Here is a 20,886-nt window from a genome sequence, read left to right on the forward strand (position 1 = left end):
CCTATTTAAAAAATGTGTAAAAAAACACCACTAATCTTTTTGTGCTAGTGTTATAATACCCATTTTTCCCTTTTACTCTTTCAAAAATGTCCAAAGCATATATATATGCTACTAATCTCATAATATAAGGATGTTATGTTCACATTACCTTATATTTTCTTTTTTTTAAAACTTTTTTCTTTATATATCTCTCTAAACCTTCTTTTTTTTTTTTTTTTTTTTTTTTTTTTTTAAACTTTGAAAATTTGTAAAATAAGGATTTGAATTTTTTGAGATTTCAGTTTACTATTTTCTACTAATTTTTTTTTCTTTATTTTAATTTTTTTCGGTACAAACACAATTAAAAAAATGAAAAAAAAAAAAAAATCACAGTATCAGTTTACACTAGTTTTCAGAGTTTGGAGCAAATTTGTTTTCTTTAATTTGCACTTTATTTTCGTTTTTTATTTTTTATTTTTATCTTTACTTTTCTTTTATACTTTTATTTTCTATATTTATCTTTACTTGTCCATTGCAAGCGTCCTCCAATAGTGTCATTTTCAGTCATTTTACAAAATTATTTATTTTTATATATTTTATAAAATGGTTCAGTAAATGTAATCTTTAAATTTGTTAGAGAAACCTATTGCGTCATCTAATAATGTCATTTTCGATCATTTTACAAAATTATTTATTTTTGTATATTTTATAAAATGGTTGGTAATTTAGTCAACTTATGGTTTAAATTTGTGAGAGAATTTACACCAAATTAAAACTTTATGATTGTACAAAAATAATTATAATTCATTAAAAATCAATATTTATGAATTGTATAATTAAAATTTGTGTATCCGTATATTTTCATCACGATAGTGGATTATTTCATTACATTCCTCTTGATACAACTTTGAGTATGTAACAACATGTCCTCGATCACAAATCATGAACCCCTTTAATTTCCTAGTAACATAATGTATTTTCCAAAAACAAAACCAAATAATGATGAGCAAAATTTTTTAGGAGATTAAGTCAAAAACATCTCTTTCCCTTTTCCTCTTCCATTTTTTTTTTTCTATTAAATTATTATTATTATTTTCCAATCTTTTGTTTGGGTGGGAAGCTTTAGAGCCAATCACAATCGTCGGTATATTGGTCTTTTGCGCGGAAAGTGCGTGCAATGGTCGAAACAAGGATTCAGCACCGCCATAAACGTGCTTGAGACTTCCAAAGTGGACAATAATATTTTCTTAGTCTTCCAAAGTGGAACTAACCACCCTATCCACTCCCATTCCGTCTAATTAATTAATAAATATATAATAGAAAGGCATGTCATCAATCAGTAATTGCTCTTTTGTTTTTTTGGTAAAGAATTCATACCTCTTTCAAAATGGGATTAATTCATCAATGGACCATTACCCACCAACGGTTGGGATTTGCTGCACTTAAAACTTCATATTTTACCATCATTTTTGTCAAAATTATTCCAGTAAAATGGTATGATCTCAAATCCAAATTAAATCTCAATCCAATTGAGTCAACAAGCCAACGAACTGGCTTGGCCACTTTCCACAATGCTGACCTAGACAAATTGCACATCAGACAATTCTCTAATTCTCTCGAGTACATAACATGAACATGATTTACACGTTCACACTATTTTGTCTCGTGAAGCACTTCATAAGAGCTTTTGTACGCGTGATTAAAACATCTAAACAACTACTCCCAAACACCATCGTGAATCTTGATAGAGCCAAGGGACCTTCCTCACCACTCAGATTATCTAGAGGACTAATCAAGTGAGTTCCGACTTTGAGCATCGGTCCATCAATGGACTAATCAAATTTAAGTAAATAAAGACCATCGTGTAGATAAAAATACAGTTGGTTGGAAAGATTCAACGCAAACATTATAAACCCATTCACTTCTCATACCACAAACACGCATTGCAATTGGAATTGGAGCTAAAACCATGAAATGACAAGCGACTTAAACTGCACCACAAGCACGGCAATGACGGGGTATATAGAAAGAAATAAATCTTGATAGTCAAGGTTTAATAAAATTCCAAACCTAGGAAAAGCAGAATGTATATCTGTACGCTATATTCACATTACAGGCCAGTAGAAGTAGTTAAGGTCAAAATTTGAACAGTATCGAGGCAATCATGACGGGCTTGCTTTAGACGTCGCTGACCAATCCAGAAAGATCAACATGTCCAGACTCAGGATTACATGGTTTAGGAGAGGCGTTTCTTGGAGGATGGCTGCCTTCAATTGGTATACCCTGCCTTGTAGAAGAAGACGATGATGAAGAAGAATCTCCATCATATAGTTGTGGAGCCCCAAAAGCATTGAAAAAACCATTCTTCATCTCCTCAGCTGCTTCAAAGAAATGGCCAAGGCCACTGAAGAAGCTACGTTCCATGGCTTCAATATCACTGCGCAGCCCAGGGAAGTCAAATCGACCAAGCTCTGGCAACTCCAAGGGGAAAGACCTTTCAACCACCTGGCCTGTGACATCTTCTTCAGTGTATTCTTTATTGGAATGGATCACTTCAGAGGGCCTGGATGAATAAAATTGAAAATCAAACCAAACCAACCATTTGAGTAAATACAAGTGTACAATATAATCCTCAATTATTCCAAAATTTATAGATGTAATGGGACCAACAAAATAGACCATATACCAAAATAATGCAGTTTTCCAATTGTTCTAACCAAAATTTTGCTATCTCATCTGCTTGCTGCATTTGAAAATTTGAACTACATTAAAGAGACTTCTTGTTTCAAAATTATAGATAGTTGCAATATATTTTTATTGCATGAGTAATTACACTTTTAAAATATATTGAACTCAAATGGCCAAAGAAAATTCCTAGCACAACATATTTCTAACATCATCCTCAACCAAGCGCATTTTTAGCTAAAAATAGTGTCTTTAACCTAAACATTCAACTAACTTGAGCTTCAAGGCCTCACTTGCCCATGACAACAAAACTATGTTAATTTCTCTTATATTGTATATTATCTCCTATAGGTTTTTAACCTGAACTATGAAAATGATGCTATCCTTCCCTTTTAGTCATGCGTTCATCTTAACATCCTCATACATTTTTTTTTATGGAAGGCAACTGTAACAACCCACTCCACCACATGGTATGATATTGTCCGCTTTGAGTTCGAATCCGCACGATTTTGCTCTTGAGTTTTACCCCAAACGGCTTCATACCAGTTGGAGTGTGCAAATTATATAACACTTCCCCATTCCACACCGGATTGTGCACTCGTACCCTGTCATTGCCTCGCACCCGCCCACAAGGTTGCCACAATCACCCCCCCCCCCCCCAAGGGGTCCAACGTTCTCGTTTGTCACACTTTAGGCTAGGTCAAACTCTGATATCATTTGTAACGACCCACTCCACCACATGTTATGACAATGTCCGCTTTAGGCCCAAGCTCGCACGTAAAAATAAAATTCTCAACTTAACTATTTTTATTATTCGTTTTCTACTACTCAAAGTCCGAGGGTGAAGTCCTCTTTCCTCCTCTTTACTGTCAGAGCTAACATTGATAATATTGCTTACTACAACCTCCATCTCCATCATTTCCCTCGTAAGGTGAGCTAATTTTTGAATCTCCTCAAATAACATGTTAAAACCAATATCACCTTTGAGATGTAACTAGATCATTCGTTATAGCAAGAATGGTGGTGGTGCACTTAGGCCACAGTTAATGAGATAATGTAGCTAGCAACCAAGGTCACTTGTTTTGGACTTATTTGTCTTTGTCACGAGAAGGCTGATTGTTGTCACGTGATGCCATATCTAATCAGTTATAAAAAACAAAATATTAGTACCATATTTATATATATACATACATATATATACACATTTCCAAGGTTGACCGTTGTCACGTGATGCTATATATGTAGGAGTGTTATCTCCAAATGGTACGAAGCCTTTTGAGGGTAAAACCTAAAGGCAAAATCATGCGGGCTAGGGCCCAAAGCGGACAATATCATACAATGTGGTGGAGTGGGCCATTACAAATGGTATCAGAGCCTGACTAGTTGGAAGTGTGACCAACGGGAACGTTGGGCCCCTAAGGGAGGTGATTGTGGTGACCTATGTGGGAGTGTGAGAGGCACCGGCAGGCTACCACAATAGGCGAGCTACAGGTGCACAATCCAACATTTCCCAGGTGTGAAAAGGTGAAGTGCTATATACGCAGGTGTGCCATCTCCAAATGATATAGGTCTATTGGGGTAGAACCCAAGAGAAAAATCGTGCGAACTCAAGACCAAAGTGGACAATATCATACCATGTGGTGAGGTGGGCCATTACAAAAATTGTGGCAGTGTGCGCGTGGGCGGGTGCGAAGCACAACCAGGCTACCATGCTGACAGGTTACAGGTGCACAATCCCACATCGCCTGGGTGTGGAAAGGGGAAGTGCTATATATGTAGGAATGGTATGAGGTCTTTTAAGGTAAAAGCGGAAAGCAAAACCATGTAAGGTCGGGCCCAAAGAGAAAAAGTGAGTGTGGTACCAGAGCGTGGGGAAAAAGTCCTTGGCAATATATATTTTTATATATAAATATTGTATTAATATTTTTGTTTTTGTAACTGATTAGTTATGACATCACGTGACAACGGTTAGCCTTCTCGTGGCAAAGGCAAACAAGTCCAAAATGAGCAACCTATGCTGGTACTTGCAATCCGGGATAATTCCATTAATTGTGACCCAAGTGCACCACCACTATTTTTGTTAGAACAAATGATCACTGAGTTACATCTCAAAGTTGATGTTGGTTTTAATGTGTTAATTAAGGAGATTTAAAAATTAGCTCCCCTCGTGAGGAAAATGATGGAGAGGGAAGCTACATCAAGCAATATCATCAATATTAGCTCCAACAGTGAGGAGTAGGAAGACCCATCAAAGGACTACACCCCTGGACTTTTTTTTTTTTTTTGATAAGTACCCCTGGAGTTTGAGCATTAGAAAACTAACAATAAAAATAGTTTTAGCATAGTATTTTATTTTTACGTGCGGGCTCAGACCAAAGCGGACAATGCTATACCATGTGGTGGAGTGGGCCGTTACACTAACATTCTTGAACATTGAAACTTTCTCATTACCTAGTTATACATATCATTCCCTATTCCTTATTTGGGCTTGCCCCTAGGGGTCTCTTCAAGGTTAGTGGGAAGTTAAGATTCCGTGATTGACAAATATGCGAAGAGATTGGCAGGATGGAAGAAGCAATACTTGTCAAATGGGGGTAAAGTTACTCTTATCAAGAGTACGTTATCGAGCCTTCCCACTTATTTTCTTTCTATGTTCCAAATCCCTTGTTCCGTTGCAGATAGGATTGAAAAAATTCAAAGGGATTTTCTATGGGGAGGAAAGGGCGATGAGTTCATGTACCACCTAGTCAGATGGGAGGAAGTTTGTAAGCCTGTGAAATTGGGTGGACTTGGTATAAGACGTTTAGTTCCTTTTAATCAAGCTCTCCTGGGTAAATGGTTATGGAGATATGGGAGGGAAAAACATCGTCCACGGTGCAGGTTAGTCTCTTGTCGGTTTGAGGAAGAGGCTGGAGGTTAGTCTACACGTCTAGTTACCTTGGTGGGAGGAGTAGGGATGTGGAAGGCTATTCGGAAGGGATGGGATGTTTTTTTTGCTCATATCAGATTCAAACTCCATGATGGTCGTCGCATTCGGTTTTTGGTAGATCTTTGGTGTGGGGATCAGCCACTTTCTCATACATTTCCTAGATTATTCAGTATTGCTGTTGATAAACACGTCTACGTAGCTGACTGTTATCGGCTTGTTAGCAGCGGAATTACATGGGATGTGCATTTTCGGCGCTATTTTCAAGATTGGGAGATGGACGAGGTATGTGTTTTTCTAGATCTTCTATATCGGCAGGAGGACGTTGGCAGAGATAATGACGTTTTGATTTGGGTTCCTTCTTCCCACGGTCGTTTCGAAGTTAGATCCTTGTTCTTATGTTTGTCTAATTTTGTGATTCGAGACTTCCCGTGAAAAACTATTTGGCGGTCTATGGCTCCAATTAGGGTGGCTTTCTTCGTCTGGACCGCTGTGTGGGGAAAGATTCTAACAATTGATAACTTGAGAAAAAAGGGACAATTGTATTGTTAATCGGTGTTGTCTATGCAAGGATGATGAGGAGTCCGTTGATCACCTCTTTTTGCATTGCCCTGTGGCGAACGACTGTTGGAATCCTATTGTTGGGTTGTTTGGCATGTGTTGGGTTATGCTACGATCTACCAAGGAATTAATTCATGTTTTGAGAGGATGTCGAGTGAGAAGAGACGTTCGCGATTTCTGGAGAATTATACCACATTGTGTATGGTGGTGCATTTGGAAAGAGAGAAATAGCATAATGTTTGAAGGGAAAGAGTCACCTACGGCAATAGTCAAACTTTACATTCTTCGTTCTCTTTTCAATTATGTGAAGAGGAGCTTTTGTTCTTCTTCTGATGATTTAATTACTCTCTTGGATTCTTTAGGGCCTTAGTCCCGGTTCCACTTTTGTAATTGGGAGGCGTTCCCCTTTTGAACGCCTTTTTTAATGTTATTATTACTTATCAAAAAAAAAAAAGCATTATCTTTTCATATTATATATTGTTCTCAATTCTGCTCAACAAAACCTTTTCCAAACTATTTAGGGTTGGCTGCATAAATCTTATTTCGCCATTCCACTATATAAAATCTTAATCTCATTTAAACCACATGTTATCACATCTTTTCCACCTATCTCAGCCCATGTTAAATTTGGTCTTCTCCTCCCCTAATATTATCCTCAACAAGGATTACATCACTTGTCCTTAAACTTCACATGAACAAACCATCTTATTCACATTTGTTGTGTTAAATGCATTGTCTTTACGCAACTAATCCCAAATACGGAAAAAAAAGGGTTGCATAAAATAACTTGAAAGTGGGGGTAAAAGTTCTGTCAGGACTATATGAACATAAAGTTTTCCTTTAGTTCTGAAAGTGTGAAATAACCATAAAAATACAAGCACCTAATATTTCAAACCTGACGTACTAAAACCAGCCCGATCAATATGTCTGGAGACCTGAATAGATAACAGTAGGATTCATTCCCAGACTCCTTATGAGAATAATCTGACGACAAAACTTACACTTTTGGATAATTCCAGGTTCAACAATCTTCTACCTCTTTATTTAATTCCTAATTCTACCAAAAACCCTTGCATATTTCGTCTTCATCCTATTTATACTAACATAATATAATTCTGAAAGCACCTCTCGCTTGACCCTCTGTAGTTACCCTTAATATGGTCTTCTTAACTGGATCAATATCATCTGCAAATAAAGCAGACTAAGAAACTATATCCCATAGCCAGCAAATCCATTCATCACAATGCAAATATACAAATGCCTACATGCCAATCCTTGATCTAACCCTAACCTGTGACCAGAAACACCTACTTGTCTCTTCAAGAATTATTCACACAACTACTATTTTTTTTTTCCCCCACTCATTCTACCAGTATGCAACATGTAATGAAAAATAATATATCAGATACCATTTTATGGAGCATATCAGAATTTATGAAAGAATATAACTCCTGAGAAATTGCATATTCATATCATACAAGATATCTACTTAGAAGTTAGAGCACAAAGTTTTAAAAACAATATTAATTGTCTTTATGAGAAACTGAAAATTTTCCACAAAGCATAAAATATATCCTTTCAAGAAAGTCTGGATATGAATGCACACATATACATAATTCTCAACAAAAACTGGCAGGCAATTTAGAAGCAAATTTCATAAATATGTACCAGAAATTGATGCACTCACCAAGCAGGGTGAACATGCTTGGAATAACCCAAGCAACATTAATGAACAAAAAAACTGGCATAGCAGCACCTGATCTTGCACTATAGTAGCAATATCAAGCAAATGATTAAATAAGCAAAGTTGACATTCTTAAATGCGGAAAGGAAAAGGTATGAATAGGTGCAGCAATGCACTTCTGTGAAGATACAAGTGCAAAAGAAAAAGCAGAGTACGCAAGAAAGAAACAATTAATCGAGTTCAACAACTAAAAAATGCAAATCATACAATGCATGAGCACAAGCCTCCAAATTCCAAGGCAAGTTGTAAAAAAACACATTCTGTATTATACATTTCAAACTTTGTTGTAAGAAAACAGACGCAACTGCTTATGATACAACAAGGGCATAGTTGTTAAAGGCTCAGGGCGCACTAAGGCGCCAAAGGCCTTCTGGAGCCTAAGCGCAAGGCACAGTATAAGGTGAAAGCCAGATCAGAGTAAGGCTTGCATGTATATAACAATGCATATTTAAACATAAATTATTAAATATATTCATCATCAAGCAGTATTTGCAGTTAACATAAATAGTGAACCATAAATTTATGAACTCTTTCAAATATTTTATAAGGTTAAACAATACGATATAGGGTTAAATACACTGACCTACCTTAAGGTTTTCCCTAATTACAAACAGATGAAACTTCTCAAAAATCTTGCACTGACCTCCCCTCTTGGATATTTTTACCTTTATACCCCAAATATTTTAATATTAAAAATGGAAAAAAAAAAAAAAAAATTGATATTGTGAAATGACCACTTTGCCCAAGAGTATAAAACAACACTCTTTTCTTTTCTCCTCTTTTTATTTTTCCTCTCTTGTTTCTCTCTCTTCAATGGCACACCGCCACAGCCACCGTCACCATGGCAATGGCTACACCACCACAGCCACCACAACAACCATCTCTCTCCTCTTTCTTCTTCCCTCTCTCCATTCTCTCTTTCCTCTCTAGCAATGGCACCAAGGTATCCATTCCTCCTCATCTTACTTTCTATCCACCACCCATTTTCACCTCTTCTCTCTTCATCCACCACCATTTCCCCCACCAAATCACCCCCTGCCCCAACCCCATCAATTTGTCTGGTAATAAACTCAAAGGAAAGATACCCACTTTGTTAACTTAGCTCTAAAACCTCGAATTCTAGAATCTTGCTTCGGAAGAGCTAAATGGGAAGATACCCAATTCGTTTGGACACCTATTATTTCTCCAAAACGTGTCGCTAGCGTCAAATTCGCATTCAAGATCAGTAGTACCCAATTCAATGGCGGCCAAACTGACCTTTGCACAAAATCTATATATGGATTCACAACAGGCAGATTTGAATTTTCTTACACACAATATATGTTATATGTAGATGTAGTATGTATATTTAATGAATCAAATGCAAACCCTAACACACCCAGTTCATGTACACTCATCCTTCATTTATGGGTCTTCTTCCATGGTGGGCAAGCCGAGTATATATTTCTCTCTATATATATATTTATGTATATATATATATACGGAAAAGAAATGAATTTTAATAGGCTTTTGAATCATAAAATCCAACAAATCTAAAAACAATTCTCTGCTTTCTCATTAATCAAAAGAGAGGCTTTGAAAATTTTCTTGAAACCTTTAGTGATTCAGATGACCTTGAAAGCTTGAGGAGAAGTGGAACATACCACTCTTTTTTGTTTTCTTATTTTTGGGCAAGGTTATTTTCTAAATGCATCTGGTCCATACAAATGTAGTTCCCCAAAAAGTGGGAGAGAAGAGCATGAATCACATTATGTAACTAAAAGTTATTTTGAATTTACTCCATTACCTGTTTACATATTTGTTTGGGAAGTGTGGCTATGATAAGAAAGAATGTGGGTTGTAGGTGAAGAGAGAGAGAGAGAGGGGTGGGCGGAGAGATAGAAGGCGTGGCAGTGATGGGTGGGATGGAAGGGTATTTTTTGTCCATAAATATAAAGTCATTTGGTAATTTAATGGCATTCTAAGGGTAATAACTTCATTTTAGAAGGGCTGGTGGGAAATTTAGTCCATATATGCCAAAAAAAAAAAAATTGACAAAGGGGAAAATTTGTAGCAAGTGACCAATTGTCAGGGGAACACAATGCAAGATTTTTGAAAAGTTTCATCCATGTGTAATTAGGGCAAACCTCAGGGGAGATCAGTGTAATTAACCCTATGATATATAATATATAACCATTTAATTTAGTATTCATTAAGTAAAAAAAAAAAAACTGACGTGAATAAATGATTAAAAACTACAAGGCGCACCTTTTTTTGTGTTTTTTTTTTTTTTTTTGACCTGGAGCCTACTAAAAAGCGTGCCTGAGGACTTTATGAGAGTCTCGTGACTCTCATTGAAGGGGTCTGGCCTGTAATAGGTTGAGGTGCTCTAGATGAGCCTTGACAAGCCTAAGGCATTTTTAAAGCCTAGGCGCTCCTTTAACAACTATGGACAAGGTAATATCAAACAATACCCTAGTTGCAGCATGATAAGGTTGTAAACAGAACAAATACCTCTACTAAGCCTTATATAATCATTCCTAACAAACATCGTTGTATAGGTACACAAATACATTAAAAAACCTGTAACTAGTTCCTAATCCCATCTCTTCTTCATTTGTTTTAGAAAAAAGATCAATCAAGAAAGTAAGAATGTGTCTTCACATAGTCAGTACCACTAATGTCGCAATATTTCATTTCAATGGAATCAATTCGTTTCAAGAAAAGAATATGCAACTTTATGCATCCAAGAAACACTTTAATGGCCATATAAATTACTAATTAACAAAAGTAGTTATCAGAGGAAGAAAATACTGATAAAACATAATACAGTATCAAAGATAAAATATACATATATATATATTGCAATCAATAAAAATATAGTATATTTTTCTGAAAAAAGTAATGACAGATCTCTAGTAATTTAGTAAGTCATTGAAATTTCAAATGAAATATGTAAAGTCTTAACCAGAATTACCAAAGCATGATTTAGAGTTACTTATCAAAAAAAAAAAAAAAAAGGAAGCATGATTTAGAGTTAAACATTCCAAACAAAGTCAATGTTGACAAGAATGTGGTGTGTAAGGTGGGAAAATTGATACTGTAAGTTAATAAAAGTCACCAATCAATCTAATACCCAAAAAAAAAAAAAAAAATCCACAAATGCCCTAATAATGCAATATAAGAAACTTTTTGGTTGGCACAAAGGAGTTAACTCGATTTAAAATCCAAAGCACCATTCATTTGTCTGCCTACAAAGCAGTTAACTTCCCATAATAGTTACTCAAAATATGTAAGGATTGCTTCACTTTACTAATCTTGTTTTAATTATCTGAACAACATAATCTCCAATCTCTCCCTCTGTGAATGGTTGAACCTGAGTAATATAACTATTTCTTTACAGTATTTATTGACTCTTGATCTTCAAAACATCCCTGCATCATTTCTGAATTTGGTAAAGTTACTTTAGATGTATTCACTTTTAGACCTACTTATCTCAAGCTCTCTTACTCAACTTCTCTCTACACCTCTAAATAAGCATTTACGTGTATTTTAGTTTCATCAAACAACACATCATCAACAAAAAGCATAAATCATATAATATCACCAAAATGAATTTGTCAATTAATTCATAATTATTAACAAAAAATATATATATTTTAATCTTGCTTGTTTTCACTCTACAATCAATTTGGGTAACTAGGTTAGTTTTAATTTAGTTTAGATTTGTATTAGTTTTCTTCAAAACATTTCCTGGGGTTCGACCTCGTCCTGGCCTATCTATATTCTAATAGATTCTTGCGCTTGCGAGTATATTTTAAAATCAACATCAACCTTATATTGATTCTTGGTTTAAATTTACATTAATTGAAAATTCACTCTAAAATCCTCTCTACTATATTTCTATTAACATTAATTGAAAATTCACTCTAAAATCCACTCTACTATATTTCTAAGAACCCTATCATAAGTTTACTCTATAAATACAAAAAAAAAAAATCATATAAGCATTCTTAGAAGGTATATAACTTCCACTGTTATGATCTCAGTAAACAATTTTATTAGCATAGACATGCCCCTTTGTATTTTTATATTCTTCAATCAACTTTTAGTTCATGTACCCTGATCTTACAAAATAGACTTTATTTTCCACAACCATCTTCAAGTCATAATATTCTTTTAAACTTAGCCTCCTATAATATGTTCTCAAAAGAACTCTTTTTACCTTCTTTGTCTTGTGCTCTCTCACAAGCCCCTTAAAATCCTCAATCTCAAAGCACTTAATAATAATATCTAATGTTCCTCCTTTAACTTATCAATTCTTTACATTCTTCTCACATCATTTGTACCTAATTTAGTATGCTCTATCCTCAACCTATCTTACTACCTTTTAACCTTCTTCTCGGGATATATGTAATTTTAACTTTCTTGATTACCCTTTGATAGTTACATCTAAAACCATCAATTCATGTTCCAAAGTAAAAGTTCCAAATATCCAGATGGTTCAATCTTAGGTATCCGAATTATTATTAAAGCTAAAAAACGAAGAATTTAGAAAATAAAATATATCAATAATCGGGAACCCTAGGTATAAATTAACAGAAGCAAATCAAGGGAAACATCTTACAACGAAATACATGAGAATCCGCTCAGTTTTCACACGTCTAGCTCCAGGGTTAAATCAAGGCCAAATCACCACAGGTCAGGTCGTAGTTTACTATGGGTGTAAAATCAAAATTCTCATTCTTTTCCAACATTTTCTAAGCAACCAAACAGAAATGCACCAACATAAAATTATTTTTATCAAATCAAGTGAAATTACCTTCCAACGCAGTCTTTGAGAACCTGCTCAGTTTTCTCGCACTTCCTGACGAATTTCCCGGGCTCGACCTCTTCGGTTTTGCACTGCGATTTCACGATCTTTCTTGTAGAGCACCGGTCGCCAAAACTAGGGTTCGAGTCTTTGGATTGACTACCGTCACCGGACTGAAAATCGCCCGATTCGTCCTTCCAAACCCAACCCATCGCAAAATCAAGAATTGTTTTTCTACGGTAACCGTGCCAGAGAGTTCTGGTTTAGGGTTTATATACCGAATAGGAGAAAAAAATATTTTACGCACGGCACGGGTATAAAAAGTGTTGTATAAAAAATAGGACAAATTGCATAAAACCCCCTCTTATTTTTAATTTTGACAAGAAACTCCTTGGAGAAAAAACTTGACATAAAAATCCCCCCAATATCTAATTTATTGCAAAGTAATATTATAATGGAGCAAATGCCCTTTAAAATAAATTTTAAAATTATTTTTATTTTTTTACGTTTTATTTTTTTTAAATAGAACTTTAAGAAAATTTTAAAAAATGCACACCATTAAAATGAAGTTATAATACGAAAATGTCCTTTAATATAAATTATAGAAAATTTAAGTGGTCTTTTAAATGATTTTTATTTTAGATTTTTTTTCCCTTTAAATTTAAAATAAATTAAAAGTATTTTTATTTTCTTATAGACACCATTAAAAAAAAGTTTCGAAAACATTTTAACACCACTATGCCGAATGAGTTATTTGTATTAACTTTAATTTCATATTAAGAGAAACTATTTTCTAAAATTTATATTAAGAGACGTTGTCATCATAATAACATCACTTTTTAATAAATTGAATAATTAAAAGGGTTTTATGTCTATTTTTTGTGCAAGGTGATTTCTTGCCATAAATTGAAAATAGAAGGGGGTTTTATGTAACAAAATAAGAGAACTCCCTTATGTATCTTTCTTCGATCAAATATAGAAACATACATATATTATCCTCCTATTTTATTTCATTTTCCTTAAATTCTTTATTTAACTTGAAGGAAAAATATTATATATGAGAGATCTTAGATAAATTTTAATTAGTCTTCGTATGATAATCTTTTATATTGCGAGATCTCTTATTTTAATTCTTTTGATTTCCATTAATAAAACGAGATCTTTCATTGGTAATTAAAAGATTATTATTTGAATTAATATTATAAATGGGAAATAATTTTGATTTAGGCTCGTTTGTTTCACCTAAAATAATTTTTGAAAATCATTTTCCTCATTTATGGTGTTTAGAAGATTTCAAGATTAGGAAATTATTTTTCATATAACTTATTAGTGGAGACCTAAGTATCGTCCTAAATCATTTTAGCCAAAGTTTGTTTGGTTAGCGTCAACTAGTTAGAAAGGAAAAGAAACGGAAATTTTTAAATTGTTTTGTAGTTTGGTTAGCGTAAAAAGAAGAGTTTTCAGGAAAGTGATATTGCCGCTGGTTGATTTTCCTTAAAATGTTTCCTCATAAAGCATGCGAAAATTTCAATTTCCTATGAAAGTTGTATCATTATATGTTAGTTTTCAATTATACCCTTATTAGTTATTTATCTTCCTTCTTTTTCAGACTTACAAAAGGAGGACTTCTTTTTCATAAATTAGGATTCCTAATTATATTACAACTTTCTAACTCTTTAAATTAGGACTCCTAATTAAGTTATAATTTTCTGACTCTTTAAATTAGGACTCTATATATATGCACGCACATATATTTTTATTCATAAAATAATTATTTATATTTTTTATTATGCTTATTGCAAGATGTATATTACTTAGTATTGAATTTATAAGGGTAGTTTTGGCATATAAATTATTTTCTTTTCACTTTCTTGTTAACCAAGCTAATGAAACAACATTTTCCAACAAAAGTTTTACAAAAAAATTATGCTAACCAAATGCATGATAGAAACATAATTTTATTTTTTTTCACTTCACTTCCTTTTCCTTTCACTTTCCACTATCAATTTCTAGCTAACCAGACGAACCCTAAATGATTGAAAATAATTTACCAAAAAATGTTTCCATAAGTCACTTTAACAGACTATCTTGGGTTATCTAACCATGGGTATTCTTATTGAACCTCTGTATTTTTCTAACAACTAATCTTTTTCAGTTTTCCCAATTTAAAAATATATTCGGTCTTCTATATAGAGTGAGAGGAAAGAGAAAAATGAGAGGAAAGAGAAAAAGGGACACAAATTTAGGTTGGCAAGAAACATATTTGGGTCGAGAGCATGTTTGGTATAAAGAGAGTGGAGAGAGAGTAATGAGAAGGAGAGGGAGAGACGGTTTAGCGTAGAAAGAGAAAGTAACGAGGTTTAAGGGGTATTATTCCTTGTTGGTGAGGAACACGAAAGAAAGAGAATAAAATGTGTACAAAAGCTTGCCATACACCGAAGAATAAGAAATAAAAATAATATTTTACATAAAAATATTTTACAAGAAAACATTTTTTGTTGGTGAGGAATACGGAAGAAAGAGAATTAAATGTGTACAAAAGCTTGCCATACACCGAAAAATAAAAAATAAAAAAAATATTTTACATAAAAACATTTTACAAGAAAAACATTTTACATTCAAATAAATAGAGCCTTAATAAAAAAAAATATGTACAAATGTTAACGAATTTCTTCGGGTATGTATGGCCCAATTATATAAGGTATTTGTTTTGTTGTTAATTGAAATTCTCATCCTTTTTATTCACACCATGCTCAAACTCCTTCCTTCTCCTTCAAGAATGTCCACTATTTACTTTTCGGCTAGTAATTTACCGTCATTGAAACATTTTAGGGCTAAAATCGTAAAACTCCTCTCTTATTTTCAAAAATATCATATGATCTATCAAAAAATCTCTGAACTAGCAAAAACTATCACATTGCTCATTTCCGTGACGGAACTGTTAAGTTGTTGCGAAATGACAATAATAATCTTGATAATATATTAAAGTAATATTTTATTAAACTGAAATTGTAGTGTGAGAAGGGCAATTTTGTCATTACGAATTACAAGGTTATTTTGGTCAGCAAAATAATGCAACTGTTACACGTGATACAATCCCATTAGTTCTAGACAAAAAACTAACGGGGAGGAGATTATATGATAGACTTTTAAATATCAATGAATATTATAGTTTCTTTAATTAGTTGGGGGGTTAGTTGATAGTTTTTGAAAACAAAAAGAAAGTTTTATGATTTTAGCCCAACATTCTAATACATTTTCAGAATTTTATTAGTTCACTTGATATTGATATAAAATGTGATAAATCTTCTTTATTGATAAATGGAGATTATCGCATGCATATATTATCACATCTATTACTGGATGACTTACGATGAATCAAGAACTAATTTATAATTTTATCTCTTTTTTATTACCAAAAAAAAAAAAAAGGATTAAATTTTTTGAATACATACCATCATTCCAAACTTGCATCAAGTGTGTGAAGAGTAACAAGAGCCATAAGCTCTTCGATACTTAACCACCGGATAAATAAATGATAGTCTTTCATTACACACAGAATAGAACTTGCCCATTGTATTAAAAACCTTCAGTATTTAATTAGTATAACTCATATAAAATAATTTAACATCCACAAAAAAACCAGGGGCGGAGGCTGTCAGAGTAAAAGCAATTTTCGGACTCACTAAGTAAGAAAGGCAGGCTGGTTGGTTAGAGAACTACTATAAAAGTTGGCACATTTGTCACACAATAAGTAGCATCCACACATTCATTATAGATATACCTAGTTATATTTATCACCATAGTAGCCAAGTAAAAGCCATTACCGTGTTGCCCCCAAAGTGGCTATTCTCATATTCCAAACTTTTACAGCTATACCAAACAAGAACTTCAATGGTTAACTACTACAACAACAACAAAATTCGTTACGTAACATACTTTTAGACAAGCAATGTACAGAAGGTGATGCATAAAAGCTCAGTTTTGTACATCGATGTTTTGGTATCTAAGAATCTCGACACCAAGGTAATCAACAGGTCCATGGACGGCAACATGAGGCTTCCCAACCTTCACACGAACTGCAGATATACATGAGTACTTGGTCAGAGTCGTCGACGCGATGAGTTCAGCCACTGACTCGAGAAGGTTATGGGGTGGTCCCTCTAAAACTTCTCTAACCACACTGCCAGAGCACGATCAACCATCAGAAGGATTGTCAACCAGAAGAATCATATACAAGCTATGCTATTTTGTTTTGCTGGTAACCATCTAACAATAACATAAAAGGGAAAGACTTCATTGTTTTCTTTCACCATCCAAAGGATAAACCATGAACTGAATAAAGAGTATGTTGTTTATAAAAGTGAAAGTCTGAGGTTTTGTGGATCAAAGATTTCAAAGGAAAAATAGGCATTATTTCCCCTAAGCTTCAGAATGAGTTCATGCGAGTCAATGAAAAAGGATCTAATTAATATTCCAAAACTAAGGCTGCTTAGAGCATGAAGACCAGGAATAGCAGTTTTTTTAGCCGAAACGGTTTTGGGACTCTAATGTAGAAGGTGATGTAAATACATCTTTTGAAGGCCCAAAAACCATGCAGCTTTTGAAACTCTCAGTGGTCGGTCCAAGAAGCTCAGCTTATGGTTTTGGAACTCTAATGTAGAAGGTGATGTAAAATACATCTTTTGAAGGCCCAAAAACCATGCAGCTTTTGAAACCTCAGTTGTCGGTCCAAGTAGCTCGGCTTATGGTATTTTGATTTGCAAAAAAGGATGAAACAGCACAGCTCAAGTTGATGAGGTTTGCTCTTTCAATAAAACATGCATAATTTTGAAATATGACTGGAGTTTATGCATACGCTAGCGTTTTAGCTTCAACATATTATCCATGAAAAAAAGATGCAAATATACCAACACGTGTATAGTGAAGCCTGAAGGTAGAAGCTTTGCACCACAGCCCATAGCCTTCTGTATTAACTATTTTATAGTTCAACAGTGCTAAGAAATAATCCTCTAGCCTCAACCCTCCCTTTTGGAAGCCATTCCAGCATTTTACCACTCAGCTTCAACGGCTTATTTTCCTCTAAATCTGCTATAAGTAATTATATTTCTTTTACAAACCTATATTTCAACTTCAAGAATTTTTTATAGCAGCACAAGTCCATGTGTGACATATGGTAGTGTATTACTTTATGCATACGCACCATTCCCGTCATTTGGACATAATTTTTACCGTACAACTTTGCAAAAATCAACAAAATAGAGTTGAAGCATAACTAAAAAAAGAAGGCAAGAATGTGGTGATTTCAAAAAGTACTCACATGGAGCTATGGTAGGAACTTTCTTTCAGAATATTATCCTGAAGTTTCAAAATTTTGGATGTTCTAGAAAATTGGTTTAATTTGGCTGGAAGTATGATGAAATACATTATGATTTATGGAGCCGTGGAACACTTTTGACTAACTTCTGAGAAACAAGTGCAATATTTTGGAAATTTCATTCTTATGATTTGATTGATTCAGCTTTTCTCAAAGTGAGATAGGTGAAGAATGTTTATAGTTATCACTCACCGGTATATCTCAGTATAACTGATAGTATCTGATAATTGGTCAGATTTACCAGCTGCTCGGAGATCCATCCAGGCATCTACATCTACAAGGAACTTCTGACCCAGCTTCCTTTCTTCTGGCTTCACCCCATGAAACCCATGGAACTTCAGCCCCCTCAACACAAGTTTGTCTCCCTTTATTATGTCCCCATAATCCATTATTACTCCTGATGAGAATCATTATTGTCAGCCATGCATTCCTTAGATTGAAAGATGGCATGAAACATCCACAAAATAGATTTGATGGGAAGCACAATCTTACTTAATCCACTTGAATGCTTAAGTGAACATATTCAATAATTCTAAGCAAGTAAAATATGAAACAGAGACAATTTATAAATTGATGTTATAATTAGATTGAAAGACAGCAAAAACAAGAAGAAAGCCAATAACAATAAGAAACAAGCAAATATTTCCAAGTTCTGCTTGCGAACTTTTGACATTTCAACATCATAAGATCGTATTTCAAATATGCATCAGCATTTCAAGTCCCAGCTCAATGATGAGCTTCATAGCAGAGCTAATTTTTATTTTCACAACAAAATGGACAATAATGCCGATCCCAAGTGGTTGGGAAAAAGTTTGTTAAGTTAATGTACTAGGCAATAATGATTAACATGCCTGTGATGCAATGAATGACCCACAACTTCCCAGCAATCACAACCATTAAGTAAATAGAAAATTAATTGGAAAATAAGTGATGAAGAAAGAAGGTCAAGCGCTAGATAATAAAAGCCTTGCAAAGATTTCAACTGGGTTTGAATCGACGGCTAAATTTCACTTCTAACATGCAAAAAAAGGAAGCATATTTAGATAACAAGGAAATCTTAAAATTTATCCACAACAAAAATCCATCGAAGGCGCAACAGAAATGCTTTTAGCTTTCGCATCTTTACCGCCCATCAGAAACAAATATAAGAACCATCTCATCATCTATTCAAGCCATATAATTTTGATCATAATTTGAAGACAAAGCTTTACATTCTCATTCTTTTCTGTCACTAAGTAAACAGAAAATTAATTGGAAAATAAAATCACCATTATATTAAGAAATTGAAACAAAAAGAACAATTGAGCACTATGGAGAATTAAAATTCTAAATTTTAATATGAAATGGCAATATTAACTCTCAAGCTGCGCCAAATAAACAAAGGAATTGTTGAAATGAAACAATCCCTGAAATTTTCAATTAAGAGAGAAAGAGAGCACTATGGAGAATTAAAATTCTAAATTTTAATATCGCCTGAGTTCTGCATTAGAAAGTTCCTCAATTATGCAAAAAGAGAACTAAATGAACATTGACAGCCACTTCTATGATATGGGTTTATGAGAATGTAGTCTTACGAGGCCTTTCCATACAAAGAATTTCAAAATTTTATGAGCCCAAAAACTAATTTAGTAAAATATCACACAGACGGTGATTTATTCAGAGCACATAAAAGATTTAATTTCCAATATCCATTAAAACTAATACCCATCATATATGAACTCATGAAACAAATACATATACATGTCGATAGATATGCATGATATGCGCCTGTGGGCGAAAAAATAACAAATCGAAACAGATAGCTATATGTAACTTAATATGAATAATTCAACTGTACGTACCAGTGCCGGATGAGGTCATGACTGTTAACGTCGCCAAGTAATCCTCACTCCGGCGCCGGAGACAAACTTAGGGTTTCGCGGATATTATGCCTTTTGCTCTCTCTAGACTTCACAGCTCGCTCTGTTCAACAACCATAATAAATGAATCCGAAAAGCCAATCCTTTGATCCTCTCATGGGCCGTCGTTGTGGTCCGCCAAGGAAATCAGTTGTCCGACCGTATGACTATGCCCAGTTGGTTCTTGGGCTGAGATTTTGGCCCAAAAAAGAAGGTCATATCACAAATTTATTATGTTTCTGGTCACCAGAATGCCTTAAGAAATCTCGCTCAGGACGGAGCTAGGATGTAAGGTAAGGGGGCAAAAATGAATTTTGGGAGGTAATAGTACATTCTTTTTATAATTTTAGTGGGGGCAAATGTAATATTTCATGGGTATATTATTGAAAATGAACAAATTATAAGGGTAGAATACTAAGAAAAAAAAAAAAAGGAAAATTCAATGGGGCCAATTGCTCCCACTGCCTTCAATGTGGATCCGTCCCTGATCTCGCTTAACCGATTCCATTGTAGAAGACACAATTTTTTCTGAAGAATTCGTCATCATATATTTGATCCATGCATAATATCATAAAAAATGGATACAAATTTTTGACATACCATGTTGATTAATGATTATGGACTATTTATGCCCCATTTTTTTAATTTTTTTTTTCATTTACCAATTTGTCATGATATATTTGATCCATGCATAATATCATGAAATATGGATACAAATTCTTTGTCAGTGACAAAGGTATAAAAAATCTAACACTTACAAATGGATGATTAAATTTGTGCAACACCTATGCTCGGACTATTTGGGTTATGTCTATCCAACTCGTTTTACTGTTATGCCCTACACCTAAAAACCTATAAATAGAAAAGAAGGGGTAAAAAAGAATCCATGATTACCATGTACTCCTAGGTTTTTTTATATGCATA

At 34.1% G+C, this 20,886-nt stretch overlaps 2 protein-coding genes across 2 annotated transcripts; both read right to left on the reverse strand.

Annotated features, from left to right (window-relative positions):
- Positions 1–2,000: 2,000 nt before the first annotated feature.
- LOC132293208 (fra a 1-associated protein-like) lies at positions 2,001–12,982 on the reverse strand. Its single transcript, XM_059790583.1, has 2 exons — positions 12,697–12,982; positions 2,001–2,542 (listed from the first exon to the last, which is right to left on the reverse strand). Exons 1-2 carry the CDS (start codon positions 12,897–12,899, stop codon positions 2,158–2,160), a joined length of 588 nt encoding a protein of 195 aa, XP_059646566.1. The 5' UTR covers positions 12,900–12,982; the 3' UTR covers positions 2,001–2,157.
- Positions 12,983–16,493: 3,511 nt separating this feature from the next.
- LOC132293209 (dihydroneopterin aldolase 2-like) lies at positions 16,494–20,044 on the reverse strand. Its single transcript, XM_059790584.1, has 3 exons — positions 19,906–20,044; positions 18,257–18,461; positions 16,494–16,870 (listed from the first exon to the last, which is right to left on the reverse strand). Exons 1-3 carry the CDS (start codon positions 19,922–19,924, stop codon positions 16,666–16,668), a joined length of 429 nt encoding a protein of 142 aa, XP_059646567.1. The 5' UTR covers positions 19,925–20,044; the 3' UTR covers positions 16,494–16,665.
- Between the last annotated feature and the right edge of the window lie 842 nt (positions 20,045–20,886).

The sequence above is a fragment of the Cornus florida genome, unplaced genomic scaffold (genome assembly GCF_030987335.1).
Source record: "Cornus florida cultivar Cherokee Brave unplaced genomic scaffold, ASM3098733v1 CherokeeBrave_3.0.0_Hap2_Chr02, whole genome shotgun sequence".
Lineage (NCBI taxonomy): Eukaryota > Viridiplantae > Streptophyta > Magnoliopsida > Cornales > Cornaceae > Cornus > Cornus florida.